The sequence below is a fragment of the Trachurus japonicus genome, chromosome 13, assembly GCF_045865225.1.
Source record: "Trachurus japonicus isolate A0001 chromosome 13, Traja_1.0".
In the NCBI taxonomy this organism is placed as follows: Eukaryota; Metazoa; Chordata; class Actinopteri; order Carangiformes; family Carangidae; genus Trachurus; species Trachurus japonicus.
The window spans coordinates 27,741,396-27,763,391 of record NC_140919.1 but is presented as its reverse complement, the minus strand read 5'-3'; the positions used below and the strand labels follow the sequence as shown (position 1 = coordinate 27,763,391).

At 42.5% G+C, this 21,996-nt stretch overlaps 1 protein-coding gene and 1 long non-coding RNA gene across 9 annotated transcripts in view; one reads left to right on the top strand and one right to left on the bottom strand.

The window, feature by feature from the left end:
• The window catches only part of actn4 (actinin, alpha 4), a 56,750-nt gene that overhangs the window by 32,411 nt on the left and 2,343 nt on the right, over window positions 1–21,996 (top strand). The window contains exons 2-23 of one of the 8 annotated variants that reach the window (XM_085795681.1): window positions 2,930–3,044; window positions 3,672–3,791; window positions 6,939–7,025; window positions 7,701–7,788; window positions 8,710–8,788; window positions 8,998–9,079; window positions 12,179–12,264; window positions 13,628–13,720; window positions 13,936–14,061; window positions 14,195–14,299; window positions 14,826–14,973; window positions 15,223–15,373; window positions 15,576–15,684; window positions 15,904–16,044; window positions 16,225–16,407; window positions 16,719–16,853; window positions 17,906–18,085; window positions 18,265–18,411; window positions 18,887–18,919; window positions 19,932–20,012; window positions 20,890–20,955; window positions 21,811–21,969. In XM_085795681.1, the coding sequence (XP_085651807.1) occupies window positions 2,930–3,044; window positions 3,672–3,791; window positions 6,939–7,025; window positions 7,701–7,788; window positions 8,710–8,788; window positions 8,998–9,079; window positions 12,179–12,264; window positions 13,628–13,720; window positions 13,936–14,061; window positions 14,195–14,299; window positions 14,826–14,973; window positions 15,223–15,373; window positions 15,576–15,684; window positions 15,904–16,044; window positions 16,225–16,407; window positions 16,719–16,853; window positions 17,906–18,085; window positions 18,265–18,411; window positions 18,887–18,919; window positions 19,932–20,012; window positions 20,890–20,955; window positions 21,811–21,969 (2,514 nt within the window). Of the gene's footprint in view, window positions 1–2,929; window positions 3,045–3,671; window positions 3,792–6,938; window positions 7,026–7,700; window positions 7,789–8,709; window positions 8,789–8,997; window positions 9,080–10,336; window positions 10,423–12,178; window positions 12,265–13,627; window positions 13,721–13,935; window positions 14,062–14,194; window positions 14,300–14,825; window positions 14,974–15,222; window positions 15,374–15,575; window positions 15,685–15,903; window positions 16,045–16,224; window positions 16,408–16,718; window positions 16,854–17,905; window positions 18,086–18,264; window positions 18,412–18,886; window positions 18,920–19,931; window positions 20,013–20,889; window positions 20,956–21,810; window positions 21,970–21,996 lie in introns of all 8 variants that reach the window. The other 7 variants (XM_085795682.1, XM_085795675.1, XM_085795674.1 and 4 more) reach the window with 7 other exon arrangements.
• On the bottom strand, window positions 20,164–20,518 carry LOC146976146 (uncharacterized). The gene is made up of 2 exons (XR_015037477.1): window positions 20,392–20,518; window positions 20,164–20,346 (listed from the first exon to the last, which is right to left on the bottom strand). It is a non-coding gene; the product is annotated as an uncharacterized LOC146976146 (long non-coding RNA).

Sequence of the window (21,996 nt, the reverse complement as noted above, 5' to 3'; positions counted from 1 at the left end):
CAGAAACCGTCATTGTTCCCCAGAGCATAGACCTGATGTGCTATACTGGCATCTACATTAAAGGGATAGTTCACCCTAGAATGATATTTCGCTCATTATCTACTCACCCTCATGTGGACTAAGGGCTGGAAGAAGTTTCAGAGTCCTCCGTCCCTTCTCTGAGTTACAGGGGGTCTTGGTGTAGCAGTGCATGTCCATATAACGGTTGTAAAGGGACACCAGAGCTCTTCGTAAAAAAAACACACACAAAAAAACATCCAAATACCTCCATGATGCTCGTATGTAATGTCCGTCTTGTGCTGAAGCCCCAAATTGCGTAATTGTCCCGAAAAAAATTAAATAAGTCTATATTTTAAGCTTGTTTGTAGCGGAAGCTTCTCAAAGCTCCTCTTCCTGGTCCGTCCAAACCTCGCGTGATTTGTGCCGGCGTCAGTTTTGGACGGACCAGGAAGAGGAGCTTTGAGAAGCTTCCGCTACAAACAAGCTTAAAATATAGACTTATTTAATTTTTTTCGGGACAATTACGCAAACATAAGCAAAAACGGTAGATAAATTAACAGGTTGTTTGTGCTTAGACTGTGATCTGGGTAATCTGGTCTGTGTGCATGAAGATAAAATCACACAAATATTGGCTCAACATCCTGAGAAGAAAAGGCAGTCGGTAAAAGACAATGAGAGATTGGCTCATCCTGTCTTTTGAAAACTAATTTTACCTTTTAAACTATATTTCTTTTTTTAGATTTCATAACACATAGATATTCATATTAATTTGTGAGGTGGTTGCAAAGACCTGCTAAGACCTTACCTGAGGTAAGTCTTGAAGCCTCTATGCTGAAGACAAGAAAGAAAAAGTAAAAAAAAAGAGAATTTGAAATAAATTTTAATTTAATGAAACACATGATGTTGTGTTATGAACAACATAAAATAAAGCTGTTGGCTCCAGTGACAGTGATGAATACATCTTCACACTGATTGTCTGCTCTGTGCTAAAGTAAGCTGGAACTTCCTGTCATTGCAGTGCCACTTCCTGCTGCATTGTCCTTAACTCTGTGTGTGTGTGTGTGTGTGTGTGTGTGTGGGGGGGGGGGGGGTAGAGGGTGCATTGTCTTCCTGCCCCCACCCCCATCCTGCCCCCCTAACTTGTCTGTTTGTTTATGTGAAATGTACCCCCTACCCCCCGCCCCCTCTCCTGTCCCAGTCCAGTCTCAGGGGGCTCTGTGTATATATATATATATAATTGTGTGTGTGTGTGTATATGTGTGTTGGGGGAGTTGGGGGTTGGTATTGGGCAGTCTAGGGGAGGGTCACAGAGAGAGAGAGAGCGGTCGGAGGGAGAGCACAGGGGCTGAAGGGTGCTATTATCCAGCCGGCTCAATGGGAGCTTTGTGCCGGTGGCCACAGTGGGACGGTGGGGAGAGGGGCAGGGCAGCAAGCAGCACCCAGTCATAATGTTTTTGAAGGCACCGTGCAGGAGAAAAGGAGAAAAGGAGGAGGAAGTGTAACAGTGAATTGGAGCAATCCTCTTTCACATCTCTCAGTTTCGGCAGCGACACGTTCCTCGAAGTATTCCTATGTCCTTTTCATATCAGATACTGAGAGGGAAGTGGTTTTTAGTCTCGGTTTACATCCTGGATGATGAACTGGTTCAAATGACTCCAACACTTAGCAAGAAATACAACCCGAGTTTAAAAAATGTTATTTGCCAAATTTCCAAAATTTCCCCAAAATTGTAACAAAGCCCATTTCATATTTCCCTGACCCCGAGGTGACGTCTACACAGTATTAGTCCCGTCTCACCAGCAACAACAGTCAGATGTTTCTAATTTACAAAGACACACAACTGAGAAAGTCAACAAGTTGCCACGAAGGTAACAACAGAATGTTTCATAGACTTGATATCTCAGCAGCAACACATGTAAGACTGGTGTTGTAAGAAAGACAGTAGCACTACCACACCTTGAAGTTAACTCTGAGCTTTTTTCATTTCTCAGCTTGCAAACTAGAGAACTCTGCTCTCGTCCCTCCTTTTTCCTCTTTCTCTCACAGACAGCGACATTCCATCTCAAAACAACGTTTAGATTTCAGCTGTATTTCATATTTGATTGAAACCTGCACAGCGATCCCTGACATTGACTCCAAGCGGTGGCAGCCTCACTGAGAGTGTGCAGGCCGGACTCTCAGCGTGTATTTTGGTCACTTGGCATTTAAGGTCTTTTCCCTTAAATTATGTAACAAGCGAGGGGAAAATGTCTTGCGAGTATTTTTGACACGTTGACTGATGATGTGCCATAGTTGAGATTTTTGGAGAGTGGCATGACAAAGCTCAGAGCAAACAAGCCAACCTCTCCACAGTCCACCGTGCCTACCTCAGTGCCATGAGCTCCTTTAAAATAAAATGATTCAAAACACATTTCTGAAGAATGTCGGCTAACCAGAAGCACAAAGACATAGATTCCAACCAGCTATTGATGTGTGTGATTTGTGCTGGTCTGTGTCTTCTCCCAGATGTGTGTGCGTTTGTGATTTGGTACACCATTCTGATATTTAATTACATATATCACAGATGCTGCCTGGTGTGAGACTGTTTTCTTTTGGGTGGAAAAGGCATGCAGCTGAAGTATGAGCACATGAGTCAAGATAGTTGTTGTTGACACATTTTCATCTTGGTGACACATCGTTGAAATACTGTAATACCTCAATATCAATAGTAGTTCTTATGTCCAGGGATTGGTATTGTACTATAACATCTGTCTCCTCCCCTTTTCTTGTGGTGCTTCCTGTCGTATCAAAACGACTCCCTGGCCTCCTTCCTGTCCATTGAATTTCATTTTCAGTTCAAAGTAGTTTATTATCATAAAAACTGAAAAAGCATTCTTGCTCGGGCTCTGGATAATCACCGTTTGTGTCCTGTTTCTGTGCTCTCGTGCAGACATTCACGGCATGGTGTAACTCCCACCTGCGGAAGGCCGGCACGCAGATCGAAAACATAGAAGAGGACTTCAGGGATGGACTCAAACTCATGCTGCTGCTGGAGGTCATCTCAGGTAACTATGTGAACAACCTCAAAGCACCAGATTGGATAGAGAATTTGGCGCATTCGAGACACACATACTGTATATTTACACACTGACACACACACATTCATTAGTCACAGAGCAGTGACCTGGTTTTCAAGCTGATCTGTCAGACCATAAAAATGTTTTCAGATGATAAAGATGCATGTAATCTCTGTCTTATCCAGGGTGTGGTCACTCAGTTTCCAACCTTAGTTTTTATCACAAGCTTTAACAACACACTAGTCACCCTGCTGGAGGAGTGTCACTGTGTTCATAGTGTATCTCTAGGAGTCTCCCTTGTTGGGGGTTGAAGCAGGGAAGCTTCTCCTGTTGGCACAGTAGATAGACATTTAAACTGCTGTCATCCCATAATGAAATTTGGACCTGCGTGCAGCTTCCTTTTTCACATTCACTTCATTTTTTTTCTGCTGTGAGCGATGCTAATGTCACTGCTGTAACTTAAACCATCCTGACTGAATGTTGTTTTGCTGAGCCTGTGGAAACTGCAGGAGCTAACACACTCACTTTGTGTGTGTGTGTGTGTGTGTGTGTGTGTGTGTGTGTGTGTGTGTGTTGTGTGTGTGTGTGTGTGTGTGTGTGATCATCCATCCACAGGCGAGCGGTTACCCAAGCCTGAGCGAGGCAAGATGAGGGTCCATAAGATCAACAATGTGAACAAAGCCCTGGACTTCATTGCCAGCAAGGGAGTGAAGCTGGTTTCTATTGGAGCAGAGGGTAAGCATTTATTTGTGCATGCACACAAACACATCCAGTTCATGTGTGATGTGCTAAAATGAAATGATTGAAATTGAAACCCCTGGTCATGAACTTCTAAAACCTAGAAACGGCACTAACTGCCACAAAAAGTCCCTTCTCACTGTGGAAACCACCGTCTCATTGACCCGTCTTCAACCTTCACATCAACTCAAAATTAAAAAAGGAAGTTTTCAGTCATTTTGATATTTAAAGAGGAACTATGCAAGATTTTCACCTTAACTCTGCTACATTTTTACCTTAATTAAACAGCTTCAGAGTAATTGTGATGGTTACTGTAAATAAATTACATGTAACTTGTTATGAGGGAGAATGAAGGCTCTCTGCCTTCCACGTAGCATCTCTTGGCCAAAGACCAACCTTGCAAGATCAGTGCCACCGACCCGCTGTCCCAGCTCTCGTCTCAGCCACACAACGACACAAACACAACCTGTAAACCCATAATCTCTTGTTTATGACAGATTAGACTACACAAATATAAACATTGTATATGATATATAATGTTATCTATCACTCCATGGATTGCTTTCTCTCCGGCTTTGTTGAAAAAAAAATGCACATGGCCGGGAGGAGGGTTAGCAAAACAGCGGAAAAGTTCCCCTTTTAATTTTTTTTTTTTTAGGAGGACAGTGCACATTAATGAACATAATAAAATGTAAAGGTGCCAGTGTTAGCCAACGGCTAGTTTCAGACTGTAGTCCTCCTGGCAAGGTGTTAAAAGCCATTAAAATGAACAACAAGGACATAACAACATAATTCATAAAAACAGGAAAAACTCGGTACACAAATTGGAACGTATCCAAACAGAAACCAACAGACAATAAAACTACAAAGAGAGACAATTAACATGACACTACTATAAAAAACAAACAAACAAACAAAAAACATCTGTCACTGCTTGTTTTGTTTTTGTTGTTGTTTTTTTCTACCATTTTCTGTTGTTTTATAGCTGCACAGCAAGCTGAAGCTAGAGTAGCATTTAATTTAAGTCAGAACAGTAGGAGAGCAGCTACTTGTTTGTTGAGCAAGGGGGAGTTTCACCTCTCTAGAATAACCTGAGAGTGAAAAGCGTTTGAATGTTCACAAGTCATTTTGAAATTAACAGGAAGTGTGTGCAGGAAGTATGAGCTTTTAATTTCTCACAGTAAAAATCCACATCTGCAGTAACATTTCCTCATATCTACCAAAAGTTTCTTAACTGTTCAGCACATTTATTTGACACTGGTGTTTGAGTACTCACACTCTGGATGGAGTACAGAGGACAGTGACCTTTCTCCTACTCTATCAGGACAAACATGACATTCCTGCAGCATGGCATTGCTGAGGCTGACGACCACTGAACACAAAATTGCTCAAAATACTGCAGCCCCCCACACACTCACACATTGTTTCTGGCCTTACGTGAAAGCAGCCCACTGAAGGTCATCAGCTGGAAACTGACAGAGAAACTGAGGGACAGTGGTGACTAGATGAGAGAGGATGACGTCCTACACTTTCCCCGTCAGAGAATGTGTAACACCGACACATCACCATTTGTCCTGAGGACCTTTAGTCTCTAAGTTATTACACAACAATTTACAATATAAATAAAGGGGGGCATTCATGTTTGTCCACAGAGCAGTGTTGTATTAGTGTGTTCAAGCAACACTTACCTTTCTGGGAATTTTACACTTTTCTTTGTTTAAGTTAAAATGCTATTAATAATCTGATGACACACTCAAATGTAAGTCCATTCTCATATGGTCCTGAGAAAAGTCTGACCAATCATTTCATTTCAGGATTGGCTTAGCAGCCTGAACGTACTTAACGTAACTGCTCGTGCACTCTCTCCACCCCTGACCAGGAAGAACGCTTTTGGAAATAAACTGTTTTGTAAAATAGACCGACAAATCCAGGGCCGCAGCTCCCACCTCCAGCCGCTCCCACACAGAAATCAGTTGGCTAAAGGAAGACTATTTTTTGAAAAAGCCACCACCAAGAGAGAACTTGATGCGGCAAGAGCCAAAACTAGAGCCAACGTTGCTCTGCTTTCAAGCGATGGTGGAGACTGATGCAGCTTCATCCGGTCGCAGAGTTTCTCCTAGATACTGTATGGTTTCTGCTGTTGTGATATGTCAGTCATGTACGTATATTTTCGACCCAAACCAGCGCATCCGGTCAGGTTGGTCAGGCCGGCCCATTGAGAACTCTACTCTGACTGTAACATTATCTTCCTTGTGCGTTTCCATTTACCAGTAACGTTACTATCTATTATAAAACTCAGCACTGATCCCGTTTACTGTAAGTCTTAGGCTGTGTTTGACTGTGTTGGTTGTACAGTAACCTCTGAATCAGACTCATGACTCCTACTTGTTTCACTTGCTTTCCTCCTATGTTTACTGTTACCTTGCCAACACGCGCAAGAGGAAGAGTTGGGTGGGACTTTGGATGGAGGTGGAGTTGTTGATGTTCAAATTTTTTTCTGCGTGCTGTGTGAAATGCCAGGATAAGTAAGAGTTGCTTTAACACGTGTCACATATTAAAGCAAGTACAAATGAATGAAGCCAAGTGTGAGCAGATAGACGTCAGATTAAACACGGAGAATGTTAGAATGAGAGCAATGTGGTTGAGATTCACAGCTGACAGCCGACAGGTGAAAGTATGAAACGACTAATGGTCTCAGTATGTGTTTGAACTATGAGTGGAATCTGACCCAATCTACATGCCTGTGTACGAATGTATCATTGCACATACCTTACTGTCCCGTCCTTATGCATTGTCGTGTGTTCATTAACCCACCAGATACTGAGGATTGTGGTGGGAAACTCTAAGATAATACCATACAGTTTTGCAGTACTTGCAATCACCAGCTGACTGTGTTGTTGTATCTACCAAGATGTAATTTATTCTACAGGAGAAATCATTGTTAAAGATTCACACTTCCCCAGCCAATGCTGGAGCGTCATCGGCCGTGGGACATTAAGTGCAGTTGTGTGGGTGTGTTGGCATTATTAAATGGAAGAGCAGATGTAAGATTGTAAAAACAGCAGTGATAGACAAGACGTGTGGTCAGCGACACAAGATGAAATAAAGAGTCAGGTGATTGACAGAGACTTTTATCTGTTGTAGAAATTGTGGATGGAAACGCCAAGATGACCCTGGGAATGATCTGGACCATCATCCTCCGCTTCGCCATCCAGGACATCTCTGTAGAAGGTACGACTCCCTCAGGAGTTATTTGCATAAATGCTTCTAACACTAGCTACAGCTGAGCAGAGCAGTGTTTGCTAAAGGGAACTCTGGCAGTCAAAGTAATTGTTTTTTTTTTTTCAATAGCTGTTAAAAACACAAGAACAGTGAATTTCGATTGATGAAATAGAACATCAGTAAATCCCCATCCTCAGTTTCCAGACAGCGAGCTAATCGATCAGTTGATAAACCCTTTCAGCATTAATCAGTCGGAAATTCCAAACACTTACTGAAATTCTATACTTCACCACTTCCTGTGTTTTCGTCTTGGCATTGAGTTTGCATTCGAGCTGTAATGAGTCTGTGGTGGTTAATTAAATCTGTCTGATTTGAATTAACTCCGGTGGGTGGGGACCACTACAAGGAGTTTTTGCTCTCCCTAGTAACTGATACTTTTTGATGTTTGTTCAAGCAACACAACAAAAACATCCTTAGTCTTCTGATCCCAGTGACTGACAGTCATGAAAGGCACTGCATTGTCTGTCTGCTCGTGCGCTGGTAATGGGATCAAAACGACAAAAGCTTGAGTCAATGTAAAGAGTCATGTCTTCAGTGTGTTCAGACTAATGTAGACCTCCTGTTCTCCTCACTGCCACTGCTCCTGTCTTCTTATGTTTCTTCTCCTCCACTTCTTCCCTGCAGAGACCTCTGCAAAGGAGGGTCTTCTCCTGTGGTGCCAGAGGAAGACCGCTCCCTACAAGAATGTCAATGTGCAGAACTTCCACATTAGGTAACACACAGCAACCACACACACGTACACACATGCACATGTACCAAGACTGGATCGATCAGTCTTGTAAGGGTCATTGGTGTTAATGGATCGAAGCTGTTGACGATCAATACTGCACAGTGATGAGAAGTTTGTTTTGCATGTTTGTGATCAGCCCGGACTTTGTGATGATAGAGCTCGACAACTTGACTTCTCGGTATTCAATTGTTTTGTTTTGGGGTTTTTTTAATACTGATGCTGTGGTCTATTAAATATATAATCAAGAACACACCCAGGAGCTCTGCTGTCATGGTGCACCTCTGCTTATTGTATATTAGTAAATATGTTGGGGTTATTTGTGTTTATCTACCGGTATAGATGGGTGTTGCTCAGTGAAATGTCAATCATTTACTTCTGCAGTGTAGAGAAACCACTGCAATTGTGTAGAAATGCCACCCCCTGTTGGAGAAACTGGAACGTGTTTTACTGTTGAGTGAAGTAGAAAAAAGACACTGATCACGTTATTGTCAGCATTGTAGCTGTTGCCTTCTGATTCTTATGTGAGAAGTAAATTTGTGGTACATGTCCATTTGTAGATGCATGTTATACAGTACGTACAGAGACCAAGGTCTGTGTAAAATTTTGTCATTGTCAGGGTAAACTTGGTCTCAAGGTCTTTGGACCAGTTTTCGATTGAAATTTCTCATTGGCTGTTTTTTAGGTCAAAATTTTAGCTCAGTGGAGGTGCTGAATCTTTCAGTTGTGATTTTAGTTATTAAATAGTTTATATTTTGATTCAAATTCAGTTAAGGTACTAGCAGCGGCTATAGAGGCTTGTATAACAGACGGCACTACGAATCACATTCAAAATGTATCTGTGTGTCATGTTAATCACTGCTGCACCTTACACTCAGCTCATCTGTTCTCTGTTCTGTCCAACAGCTGGAAGGATGGTCTCGCCTTCAACGCTCTGATCCACAGACACAGACCTGATCTGATCGATTACGACAGCCTCAGAAAGGTATTCAGGCTCACACACGGTCACTACACCTATACTCATGAGTAACATTAAAGCGTTCGTGTCTGTCTGATGTAATTGAAACAAACTCTAGTAGTTTTTCATTCATTCAAAAAAACATTGAGCATGTCAGTACTAAGAAACCTGAATCTAAACTTAACCATCTCAGAAAGAAAGTTTATCTTCTTCTTGTGCTGTGATTGGTTGTTTAGGACGACCCAGTGACCAATCTTAATAACGCCTTTGAGGTGGCTGAGAAGCACCTGGACATTCCCAAGATGTTGGACGCAGAAGGTAAGCCTGACCCGTGCTGTCGACCAGCTGTGTATCTGCCAGTGATATTATGTGTATGAACTGTAATCCATCATCCTGTATGACAAGGCTCATCAGTGACTGGCTGGGTTTACATGCACACAGCAAGGTGACAGGTTCCTGTTATGTGCATAAGCAGCAGTCTGATGAAGATACTCGAGATATTTCATGAGTTTACTGCTCCTGAATGTTTTCTCATTGATGTTTGACACAGCGCTGTGGTTAAGCTGGTTCTGTGTGCAGGTCCCAGGGCTTTCTAATGCACCTGTCCTCCGGAAAATCCCTGGCAGTATAATGTGACTGTGAAGGTATTCAGACCTAAAAACATAATTAAATCCAGGTGTTGTAGTGTGCATTGTTAAAAGTGGACAGAATGAAACACCTAAAAACTCTAGTAAAGATACATCTATGTTCTGAACACAGCACATTGACCGTGTCTCTGACAGTAGCTGTCCTCTGATCGGGAGGATGGTCTCAATCATTCTTCTCACTGAGTTGAATTATTGTCTCACCTCCATTACAGTCACACTGTTGATGTGCATGTAAATGTGGCTGCTGAAATCCACGGCTGAACCTGTTACTGTGCATAAGCTGTTACTGCTGTTTCAGGATCAGTGGAGCCTCCGTCCCCTCCCTTCATGTCTTTGTCTCCTTTGTCTCCTTTAATGCTTTGGATTTCCAAGTGTGTGTGTGTGTGTGTGTGTGTGTGTGTGTGGCAGACCAGTATTAGCACTTTGTAGTTATTTGTTCATCATCAGACTTTACATTTGTAAATATGCACATGGGTTTCCTTCAGTCAAGGGTGTTACTCTGACGTCTTCCAGTGTTTGGAAACGAGCACAAGGATATTTTAAAGCATTTAAAATAGAAAGTGAAAATCTAAAATGATAAGATACACATAATATACACACATAATGCCCTGTTTATTTTCATTTTTTTATTCAGCTTTGCAGGGGAACTCTCACTTCACTGCTTGAGTGTTTTAATAGATGAATGTATGGGTCTGACCCTGGTATGTACAGTGTTGTTGACTCTGTGTGTCTGTATTCCTATCTCCTTGTCCTGGATGGCTGTTCATAACTACAGCAGCTTGTTACATGTGTCTTGTGTTTGCCAGCCTGTGTAATATTGGTGTATGTCCCTACATGTTTATAATCACATGTCCTCTGTCTTGCCTGTATATATATATATGTGTGTGTCTTCATAACCATGGTCTCCCCCCCCCACCCCGCCTTGTAGACATTGTGAACACTGCTCGTCCAGATGAGAAAGCCATAATGACTTATGTGTCCAGTTTCTACCATGCCTTCTCTGGAGCACAGAAGGTACCCCCTGACTCCTCGACTCGACCTTTAACCTCCCGTTACTAACAAAGTGCTGCTTCCTGTCCAGCATGGCCTCACTCCTCTCAACAGCGCTGTTAAGACCTGGGTTTTCAACAAAGACATTGGACTCGTTGGGACACAAACGCACACACTACAACACAAACAGCAACAGTATGGATGTAGCTTTGCTGGCAAAAGCAGTAACTGTCCCTAACAACCCTGTGATGTGTTGTTAGAGAGTGAGTGAGTCTGACTTGGCTACTGAGGAGTGCAGCTGAGCTTGACCGTACTGCTGTTCTAGAGAAGCAGTTGCTGTCTACTTGTGAGCCCTCAGCCCCGGTTTATTGTGTCTATAGGTTGTGACAGGTTGTCTTCAGTCCCTTCCTTTCCTTGTCAAGTTTAGTTTAGATGCCTGGACAGGTACAAATATTCAGAAATTAACACATGGCAAAGAACAGAGAAGCTGTTATGACATGTTACATTGAAGAGTCAATAATTACGGTACAGATTTTAGCCAAAGATGAAGAGCAGTGTAATTTTAAATAGTTAAATACTGTATAAAGAAACAGGTCTGGACCTGTGAAGGCTCAGGTTGAAACTTCTAGACAACGGATTGAGTTTTATTCTGCCCTCTCCTGCTCCTCATCTACTCCCCCTGCTTCCAACCCTCCCATCTCTTGTATCTGTCCCTCCCTCTCCTCCCTTATTTTTCCTCCCCTCCCCTCACCCGTCTCCTCTCCCTCAAGGCCTGTGACAGGAAGCCAGTTGATGTGTCTCTTGTTTTGCTCCTCTTCCTCTAATTAATTTTCTGGCTCATTCAGAACTTGTTTGTGTTCCTCTGTAATCTCGGGGGAGAGGTGTGAGACAATTAGACAGATCTAGGCAACGTGTGCGTGCGTGTGGAAACTATTTCCATGTACAACTTGTTTTCCCTCTAATCCTTGAATTATGTATATAAAAGTTTGCGCATAGAAAAAATCTCCAGGCTTACTGCTTTTGCCAGCATCACTATCATCATTTCAGAATCACACTTCATCCTGTCCATGAAAAGCATTTTTGGAAAGTTTATTCAACATCTGGTGTGTTGGTTTTTCATTTAGCTCCTTTGGACAAGTGGGTAAATTAAACTATTTCAAATTTGCATAACACACTCAATCTGTCAGACCTCTTGCCATTGCATTTTAATTAAGCAATGTATAATATAAACTGAGATAAACCTAGAGCCGGAAGTGGAGTAGTTATTTATATATTATATTATATTATATTTATTTTTGATAATGTAAATGTTTGGAAACAACAAGCTGCATTGCTGTTCATTGAGAGGAGGACGCGTCGTGTCGTGCTGCCTGATTTGTGGCAGCATCATTTTCGCCTGCTAAATGAACCGAATGAAGGGAAAGGCCTACTTCAGAATTTGAATAAGCTGCTTTGAGTGGATTCACCCTGACACAGATTCAATGAGCTTGATTACAACAGTGGGTGTGTGTATGTGTGTTTGTGTCCCAACCATGACCCCGTGGTTCCTGTGTCCCTCATCTCTCTTGGAGAGGACTCTCGTCCTCCTCACATACCCGTCCCCTAAACAGGGGGGGCCACTCTCTCCACAACCAACTGTGGCCAGCTCCCTTGGCTCTCTCATCAGTAGGGAGTGAGGACCACATACTGTAGCTTTGGGTAGCTTTGGCTTCACTCTGTCTCCTTCTCTCTCTGTTTCTTGTTCTGTCGACCTGTCTCTGCCCTGCTGGGTGATGCGTAGACATCGTGGGTACGCTGAGGCCGGATGAGAAGGCCATAATGACCTATGTATCCTGCTTCTATCATGCCTTCTCTGGTGCACAGAAGGTGAGCTCCTCACGCTTCATACTCGCATTAACACTTTGCTGAAGCAAACAAAACAAAACAAAACCAAGAGGATTCCCATCAGGCTGTTTTCTGGGTTTACTCCAGACAGAATATGTTTTGTGGCAAAGTAAAGGTCAGCTGGTGTCAGAAAATGGATCGGGTTGGGTTGCTTCCCCAACAACAATTTTCTCTTTTTGGATCCAACTGTGAAGTTATTCTGACTGTTAGTTAGTTTTCGGGGCACAGCTAGAGTTGGGAAATATTTTCAGATCAGGATCATGATGGGAACAACAAACATTTTCGAAGGCCTCTGTTTCTGAGCTTTGGACATTGAGACTGTTTCTCCAAAAGAGCTCTGTGTTAAGGTCCCAAACTGATATCAGTACTGATGGTCTATGTAGATATCTGGATATAAAGAGTGTCTCGCTGACTGGATGAAGACCATGCTGTCCCGTACTGGGACTGTTGTTGGTGTTTTTCCAGTTTCCACTGGGATCATGTGTAACTCTGAAGTGCTTCTGATGAATATGTGAGCTAATGACACTCTAAATAAAAATCTTATATCATTACCTAAAATACATGTACATACAATTTGTATGTTTTGCATGGAAAACAAAATGGGAAAGATTATTGCACTGATATGGTTTTGGGAAGCCGGGTCTTCTTTTGGGAAACACTTTTCAATGTCTCTCCTGTTTCTATTCAGCTATTAACATTTCTTAACTCTAAATGTCTGTTTTGATGTTTGCTATGATATGTATATACAGTATATTCTGTGCAATGTGTAAGTTTAGACTTAAAATAATTTGAGATACAAAATAAGAGACATTTATTTTTATGTATTGTTTTTTATTTCCAGTGGTACAGTAGTGTAATATCCTAGGCAGAGCCACTGATGCGGACTGCAGCGCTACATGAACCTGTAACTAGATGAATGGACTGACTCCTGATTTGTGACAGGAGACGCATGGAGCTTTAAAAACACACACTCTTACTCTGGCACATTGAACTAACCACCAGCAGCTGGAGCATGTTCATATCAGATAGATGCAATGAGTTTTTTGTGTCTTTTTGCACTTTTTATAATTAATAATGTCTGTCTGAACTTGTGTTTACATTTATTCCAATTCACTGCCTGTGTGTGGAGTGTGTATGCACAAATTTGGAGCAAAAGATCTGGTAATAAGATCTCAGGTTGAGCTACTAATAAAAAAAACAACAGACACCTATTTAATGTTTGGTTTAGTGACTTGAAGTGTAGCTACAGTGAACGCTCTCTCTAAGCTTTGGGCACAGTGAGTGAACTCTGGTGGTACATGATGGAGTCACTGTGAGCGCAACTCATCGCTCTGTCTCCTGATAGGCTGAGACAGCTGCAAACCGCATCTGCAAAGTGCTGGCTGTCAACCAGGAGAACGAGCAGATGATGGAGAACTACGAGAAGCTGGCCAGTGACGTGAGTAACAACACTTTTCAGCCCGTTTACACAGATTAGAGCTCTTCATTTTAGACTCAATGTTAGATGTTCATGTACCTGCTCTAATGTTACAGATACAGTCCATTTACTTTCCAAACTCTGATAGAGCTTTTATAAATAAAACTCATCTTCTAAGTTGAGCGCCTGATTGTTTGTGCTGACTGGTGTCTCCTTGTTTTCCTGTCTGCCTGCAGCTGCTGGAGTGGATACGTCGGACCATCCCATGGCTGGAGAACAGAACCCAGGAGAAAACCGTCAATGACATGCAGGCCAAACAGGAGGACTTCAGAGACTACCGCTGTGTCCACAAACCACCAAAGGTTTACATTAACTTCACTTAAAGAGTAGTTTACCTCTGCATCCGCCTGCTTGTTTCTCTCTAAGAGGTGAGAGGTGTTTGTTTGCTGAATCCTCTCACTAACACCGAGCCGACTCTTCTGTTCCTGCCCTCAGGTCCAAGAGAAATGTCAGCTGGAGATCAGCTTCAACACTCTGCAGACTAAACTGAGACTCAGCAACAGACCTGCCTTCATGCCATCAGAGGGACGCATGGTGTCTGTATGTATTCACACAATTTATACAGAGTAACTCATCATCTCTAACATCTGGAGACATTTGAATTCTATGTTTGTTTGTTATGTTTGTGATGTTAGAATTTATTTTGTATGTGTGATACACAGAGTCACTGCTGCACTTGAACCTGGATTTCTCATGATATAAAGTTGTATTTTATATGTATTTTGTTGTTTGTGGAAAAATAAGAAATTAGTTCTCACTGAGGACTGATAGTTTCCACTTATTTACTGAATTATGCCAGGTCTGTCTGCAGTCCCTGCTCTCACCATTGTCATGGTCAAGAGACCAGTATCACATTAGTATGTTAGTGGTAAAATCATCACTCTCAAAAAGTTTCTTTTTGTGGTTTTATGGTCCTGGATTGTCTTTAAGCTATATTTTTCTAATATTACACAAGGATACTCCGTGTGAAGTTTTACTGTATATTTACTATGCAGGCAAAGAAACATGTCATACTGTACCCTGCAGTGAAGGGTTGGTATGAGTCATTTCTGCTTTCTGATCTCAGGATATCAATGGAGCATGGCACACTCTGGAAGGAGCAGAGAAAGGCTACGAGGAGTGGATACTCAGTGAGATCAGACGACTGGAGAGACTGGAGCATCTGGCTGAGAAGTTTCACCAGAAGGCCGCCATCCATGAATCCTGGACTGATGGTATTTCAATGTTTTCTCACACACATTCACACAGAATGGACTTTGCCACTATGAAATTTGATCTTCTCCAAATCATTCAAAATGAAAAATCCCTCTTAAAGGTTTTGTCTTCTTTTCTTTGTGCTGCTCTTTTTTTTTTTTTATAAAATAAGTACAATTTTGCTACCTACAATATTACTCTTGGTATACTACTTCTTTTTGCTATTTAAGAGACTGACAGACAGTGAGTAAATAAGTTTGTGTGTGCAGGTAAGGAGGCCATGCTGACCCAGAAAGACTATGAGACTTCCACCCTGTCAGAGGTCAAGGCGTTGCTACGGAAACATGAGGCGTTTGAGAGCGACTTGGCAGCACATCAGGACAGAGTGGAGCAGATTGCCGCCATTGCACAGGAGCTCAAGTAAGGAGGGAGGAGTGAACAGCTGACAAGTCACATTAGGAAAAAAAAACTATGATCATTGTAGATGCAGTGACATTACTGGAGGAGATGAAACCATGAGATCATTAGAAGAACAGAGAAAACCCGTCCGTCACTGAGTTATGTATCTGTGGGTGAGTTGAGTGTAGCCTGTCAACTCCTTTTTCTCTGTGCCACTTTCCAGTGAGCTGGACTATTACGACTCTGCCAGTGTCAACGCTCGCTGTCAGAAGATCTGTGATCAGTGGGACGTCCTGGGAGCCCTCACCCAGAGCCGCAAAGAGTCACTGGAGGTATGACTCCACCTGTCATTTCATCAGCGCATACTTGTTCTGTGTGTTTGCTGCTGCAGTCTCTGATCAGAGGCTGGGGAAATACTGTAATGCATCTCACACAGTTTATTTTTGCCTTGCTCTTGGACAGTGCACTGCTGTAAAATATTCAATTTTTGTAAACAAAATGATCCTGAAAAATAGCTCATGTTCGCTGATTCAGTGAAATTAATCCAACAGAGGACAGAGAAGCAGCTGGAGTCGATAGATGAGCTTTACCTGGAGTACGCCAAGAGAGCAGCGCCCTTCAACAACTGGATGGAGGGAGCCATGGAGGACCTGCAGGACATGTTCATTGTCCACAATATTGAGGAGATTCAGGTAGCTTCAGACACACACATGCAGAAAGCTACAACACATGAAACACATACGAACAAATGAAAGCAAAAACATATCTGAGGTCCCAGTTGAATTATGTATTTCTCCAGACATGGAACACAGGAACAAACAGGTGTAACGTTCTGTGAAGTGGAGGTAAAATCAAACTGTTTCCTCCCTCAGGGTCTGATCACAGCTCATGAGCAGTTCAAGTCCACCCTGTCGGAGGCCAACAAGGAACGGGAGGCCATTCAGTCCATCCAGGCAGAGGTGCAGAAAATTGCCCAGAGCAACGGCATCAAGCTGAGCGGATCAAACCCCTACACCACCATCACACCCGAGAGCATTGATAGCAAATGGGAAAAGGTAGGCTGCTGTCTGAGCCTCCTAATGTCCATTTTACATTTAATTCTGCTTTTCTGGGTTTCACCTCCCAGGGCGTCTTTGCTTGATGTATTAGAATTTGAGATTTTTATTTTTTATTTATTTATTTGTTGTTATCGTCTGCTATGAAGATGCTCCACTCTGTTTATATTTGCCTGCATATTTCTCAAGAGAATGGTTTTAGTTTATTTATTTTGTCCAACATAGCTGGTGTGTAGGTGCAACCACAGCTTATTTCTGTTACAATTTTTAGTGTTTCTAATATGTGTGTGTGTGTGTGTGCGTGTGTGTAGGCCATGGCGATGGTGCCGCTGCGTGACAACGCCCTGCAGGAGGAGCTGAACAAGCAGAACTCCAACGACACTCTGAGAGCCAAGTTTGCCACTCAGGCCAACACAGTCGGTGCCTTCATCCAGGACAAAATGGAGGTAAGGGATTAGTCCATGTGAACAGTCCAAGTGTTCACCATTGTGTTGAAGCAGCTCATCTCGGTGCATGTTTGAGTAGCCATCTGATGCTGTCTGTGGAAAAAATTGCAGCTTTGAGGGATGTAAACAGCCTAAGCAGCGGCACTTGCATCCGCTCCCATTCATCGCTGCCGTGGCGATGCAGGGACAGACACAACTACCGCAAAACAGGAGCAATTAAACTGAAAATCGTCAGATTCCTTCTTTTAGACCCAAAATGTTGGGAAAATACAGCCTGAGTTGAATTTGCCTGGAATTGTCCTTTAAGTATTCATCTATAGATTTAATTCAATAGCCAACACAGTAAAACTGGTTACAGTTTCTCTGGGAGATCAGTTAAAAGTGTCTTTAATGCATAACTTAACTTACTGTAAAGGAAGGAACTTGAGCTCAGGTAAATCAAGCATGCAAGTGTACATGCTAATAACAAAGAGTGGTCATGACTAACAGCTCATACAGTGATACTACAGTAGCAGAATAGCCTTTAATTGTCTGTAAATGCAAATTCATCTGAAGACATGGTTTGGCGTCTGGTCAGAGCAGAAAGTGGCCTCAGCTAGTTCACAGCTGTGGGAGAGGACTGAGTCCCAGAGGGGGAGGTAAATCTTTGGGGTATTGCATCACACCTCACACACATCTGTGTCTGCTCAGAGATATCCCACACTGTCATGCTTAACACACACACACACACACTGCTTAACTCACAACTATTCATGACAACACCAATAGCACTGAGCAGTGTAACTGTGGTACAGACGCCTCAGTCAAACTCGTTCCTCTGGGTGATTTAGATCGGTCAAACAGCTTTGTAGCACATTACATACATCAGCTCAGTCTGCACCTGCTGCTGCTCGTCACTGTAAACACCGCCAGGGATGTACACAACACTTCACAGCTTAAGACGTTTAGAAATGGAAGGAGTACTTGCTCCGTGCTCGCGTCCTCTATAAAGTTTTCGCACCGTGCATGTGCATGGGAACAGGATGGTGAACACTGTGCGTCCGTGTTGGCAGGAAATTGGCAGGATATCCATCGAGATGAACGGCACTCTGGAGGACCAGCTGACCAACCTGAAGGAGTACCAGCAGAACATCATGTCCTACATGCCTGAGATCAACAAGCTGGAGGGATCCCACCAGCTCATCCAGGAGGCCCTCATCTTCGACAACCAGTACACTTCCTACACAATGGAGGTAACACACACACATCCCTATATTCTTCATGGATTTTCAAGTTACCACTAAAACACTAACTTTCTTTTGTTGCTTTGCTGCTTAAAACTGTGTAACAAGTTTCTCTCCCCACCTCTCATATTGTTTTCTTCATTCCCTATCTTCCCTGCTCCCTCCCTTCTCTCTCCCTCTCCCTGCAGCACCTCCGTGTGGGTTGGGAGCAGCTGCTGACCACTATCGCCAGGACCATCAACGAGGTGGAGAACCAGATCCTGACACGTGACGCCAAGGGCATCAGCCAGGAGCAACTCTACGAGTACCGAGCCTCCTTCAACCACTTTGACAAGGTCAGGGGCCACGGCTTACTGATTATATTTGTCTTGTGCTTTTTACACTTACTATGTCATAGTGTTAAAATCAGATATAGGAGTATTAGGGTTGGAAGCAAAAAAAAAAAAATTATATATATATATATATATATATATATATATATATATATATATATATAATTTATTTTTTTTCCCTGTGTTGGTGTTGTTTTAACATGATTCATATACATGGCACAAGATACATGCCTTCATCTTCATTATAAGAACAATGATACACCAAAGGGGATAGAACACTTTCTGCTCTCAACCCAAATACTTGTTGTTGTTGTTTTTTATGGCTGAAATGTTAAGTTCCAAGATGCTTTCATTTCCTGAGAGTTGATATTAATAGTCTGACGTCCTCGACCAGTTTGAACATTTTGTGTTTTCATGTCTCATGTGAGGACATGGTCTTTTCTATATTAATGTATAACATGACTGAATGAATGTTTAGACTTTAAGCGGGGGTGAGAGAGGAAGCAGACGAGTGAGTATTGATCCTATTGTTTTACACAGGCGAGCACATGATGAACACTTCAGTATTTCTAGAGGAGGATTTGTTTTGGAAGACAGAGTAAATGAGTCCACAGAGGCACTTTTAGCTTTCGTGTAGTGGAGAGGGTGTGGGAAATATTCCCTGGTCAGATTCTCTGATAGTAATCTGAATTTGTTCAGGACAGTATTTGTAGGTTAGCGGCTTCACTGTCGACAGAACTGGCACTGAACTGGGTGTGTCACCAAACATCTGTTCTGTGGTCATTGTCAAATGATAATTCATAATTTTTGTATTTAATCTCATGGATGAATAGGGCACCCATCATTCACTGTGTGTGTATCACTTTGTGTCACTCATGTTACTGTCTGTTTTGGTTCTTCATAAACACTCGAGGATTCTGTGGTCACTCATCCATCAAGCTGTGGTCACTCAAATCTTTTGTTTTTGTTTTATCATCACATCAGTGTGTCTGGGAGCACAACACATCTTGTTCTTTTGAAACTTTAAATCTTTAGATTTCAGGAATACCACAACGAAAGTCAGTAGAATGTAAAACTTAATATTTGTTAATGTGTCATCTCATCTGAGTTAGTTGGTGCTGAAATGTTATGTGCATGTTGGGCTGATGTCAAAAGAATGAACACTGCCCAGCAACTCTGTTTTCAACCAGAACGTATTTTAGCATTTACAACATGAATTTTTAATGTAACTCTCCACTGGCTTTTCAGAAATAACTCAATGTGTTGTCTCCCACAGACACGTGCATGTGTTGAAAACGTGTACAATTGTTTCTGGTCAATCGTGTTGTGAGTGCTGACATCTGTCTAAACATCCATGAATGTCTGTCTATCTGCCAATCTGTCTTGTCCCTGCATCCTCCGTGTCCTCATCCTCTCCCTGCATGCTGTGGGTCGCACGGTCTCCATCCATCACCATCCCTGTGTTGCAATTGGTTCATCCTCATGACGTGGCGCCCTGTCATTGGCTGTTTGGCTGATCTCAGGACCACAGTGGGGCCCTGATGGCCGAGGAGTTCAAGGCCTGTTTGATCAGTCTGGGCTACGATGTGGAGAACGACAAGCAGGTATTACGACCAGAACAGGACGGAGGGAAAGAGTCGGTGTTTGTCAGGCCTGTGAGCAGGAGAGCAGAGATCACTGCCTCTCACATCCTCCTCAACATATTACATCTCAACCTCACAACCAGCGACTTTTGCTCTATGATTTTTTTTTTCCCAATGCCTTCACACTGTCCAAACAATTCTCATTATTGCGATATCTCAGTAACACATTGAGGAAATTTCCTGAAATCGGGCCATGAACTCAACACAGACTCAAAAATGCAACAGTGAGAATATGGTGGTCAAAGGTCACTGTTACCTTAAACACATGTTTGGCCATAACTAAAGACATATAATGCTAATTATGCTAAAAACTGGATTATTTATTGTCTGTGTTGACAACTGCTGTGAGGCCATGTGTTATATAAAACTGGTCAGTGATGAGTCAGCGCTCCTGCTCTGAGGGTCTTGATGAGCACCATGGGTCAGGCAGGGTTCAAGTCCGTCAGCATGGAGGGCAGAGATGTTGCGTCCCTGTTTGTCCACTGGGGGTCTCTGTTGCTTTGTGCTGCTTCAGCTCCACCGAGCTCTCTCTCACTGTCTGAGCAGACATCTCCCCTCGTCCGCCTGTCATGTTTTGCTTTACTCCGACACTTTCTCTGTTAATTGTTTGTGCTTTTTTATCTTTTTTCACCTCCCCAAACATTACTCACCTTCTCTACATCTTTTTGATATCTGTACTTGTCTCAATCGTCCCTTCCCTCTGCTTCTTTCTTTTCCATCTCTACCTCTCATTCCTCCTCCTCCTCCTCTCTGCTACTTGTATCTCTCCGATTCCATCCTCGTCAACTCACCCCCCCCCCCCCCCCCCCGGCCTTTGCTGTGCTGTGACGGTCCACAGAAGCGATCAGGACAGATGGTCGCAGATGATTTCCGGGCTCTACTCATTTCTACAGGAAACAGCCTGGTACTGCTGCTGCATGATGCTCCCACAGGGTGTCTGCAGGTCCAACAAATGTCCTAATTCAGTTTAGCTGCTTCACACAAACCCTTAAATGACATGAACGTTCATGAGTAGGGCTGAATATGGACATTTTGAATACAGACCAAAATATGTCTTAGTCTTTCTTCATCCCATAATTCCTCCAAATCATCACTTTGTAACTTATGTGCATTGCTGAACTTTATGTCAAGAAAAACAATTGAGAAGTTTGACAAGTTTGTTAGATAAAGTAGATGGAAAAAGTTATTTTCCAAACAATATTGGCACAAGTCTGTAAAAAAAAAAATATATATATAATATATATATATATATATATATATATATATATATATATATATATAAAATATTTGAATATATATATATATAAAATATTTGAAATAATGACTACTATATTCTCAGTGTATTAGTGTCAGTTATTTTATTTTCCTAAATATAACTGGACACCTGCAAACACCCTGCTGTCTCTTCCCTGATCCTCTTGCTGCTCATATTATTTGGTTCTGTCTGTGTTGCTTCTGTACTCGCTGCACTGTCCTAGTGACTGATTAACACTTTTCATGTTTACCCTCTATGTTTTATGTGAGTATTGATCCTCCATTTCCCTCTGATATTAACCAGTTGTCACATTATTTATGTACAAGTGTGAAATGTAAAATATCTGGACTGCGATGGCCCTCTTCTCCGGCTCAGTCTATTTCATGGTGGTCCTGATGTTTTACACACTTGAAGTTCTGCATGTTAAACTGTGTCTGTGTCAGTGCATGTATGAGTTCAAGGGGCTCTCTCTCCCGGGTTAACCTATTATTTCTTGGTTACCAGGGCGACAGCGAGTTTGCTCGCATCATGGGCATAGTGGACCCCAATGGCAGCGGCGCTGTCACCTTCCAGGCCTTCATTGACTTCATGTCCACGGAAACGACCGACACAGACACCGCAGACCAGGTCATCGCCTCATTCAAGATCCTGGCTGCTGATAAGGTGAGTGTGTGTATGTTAGTGTGTCCG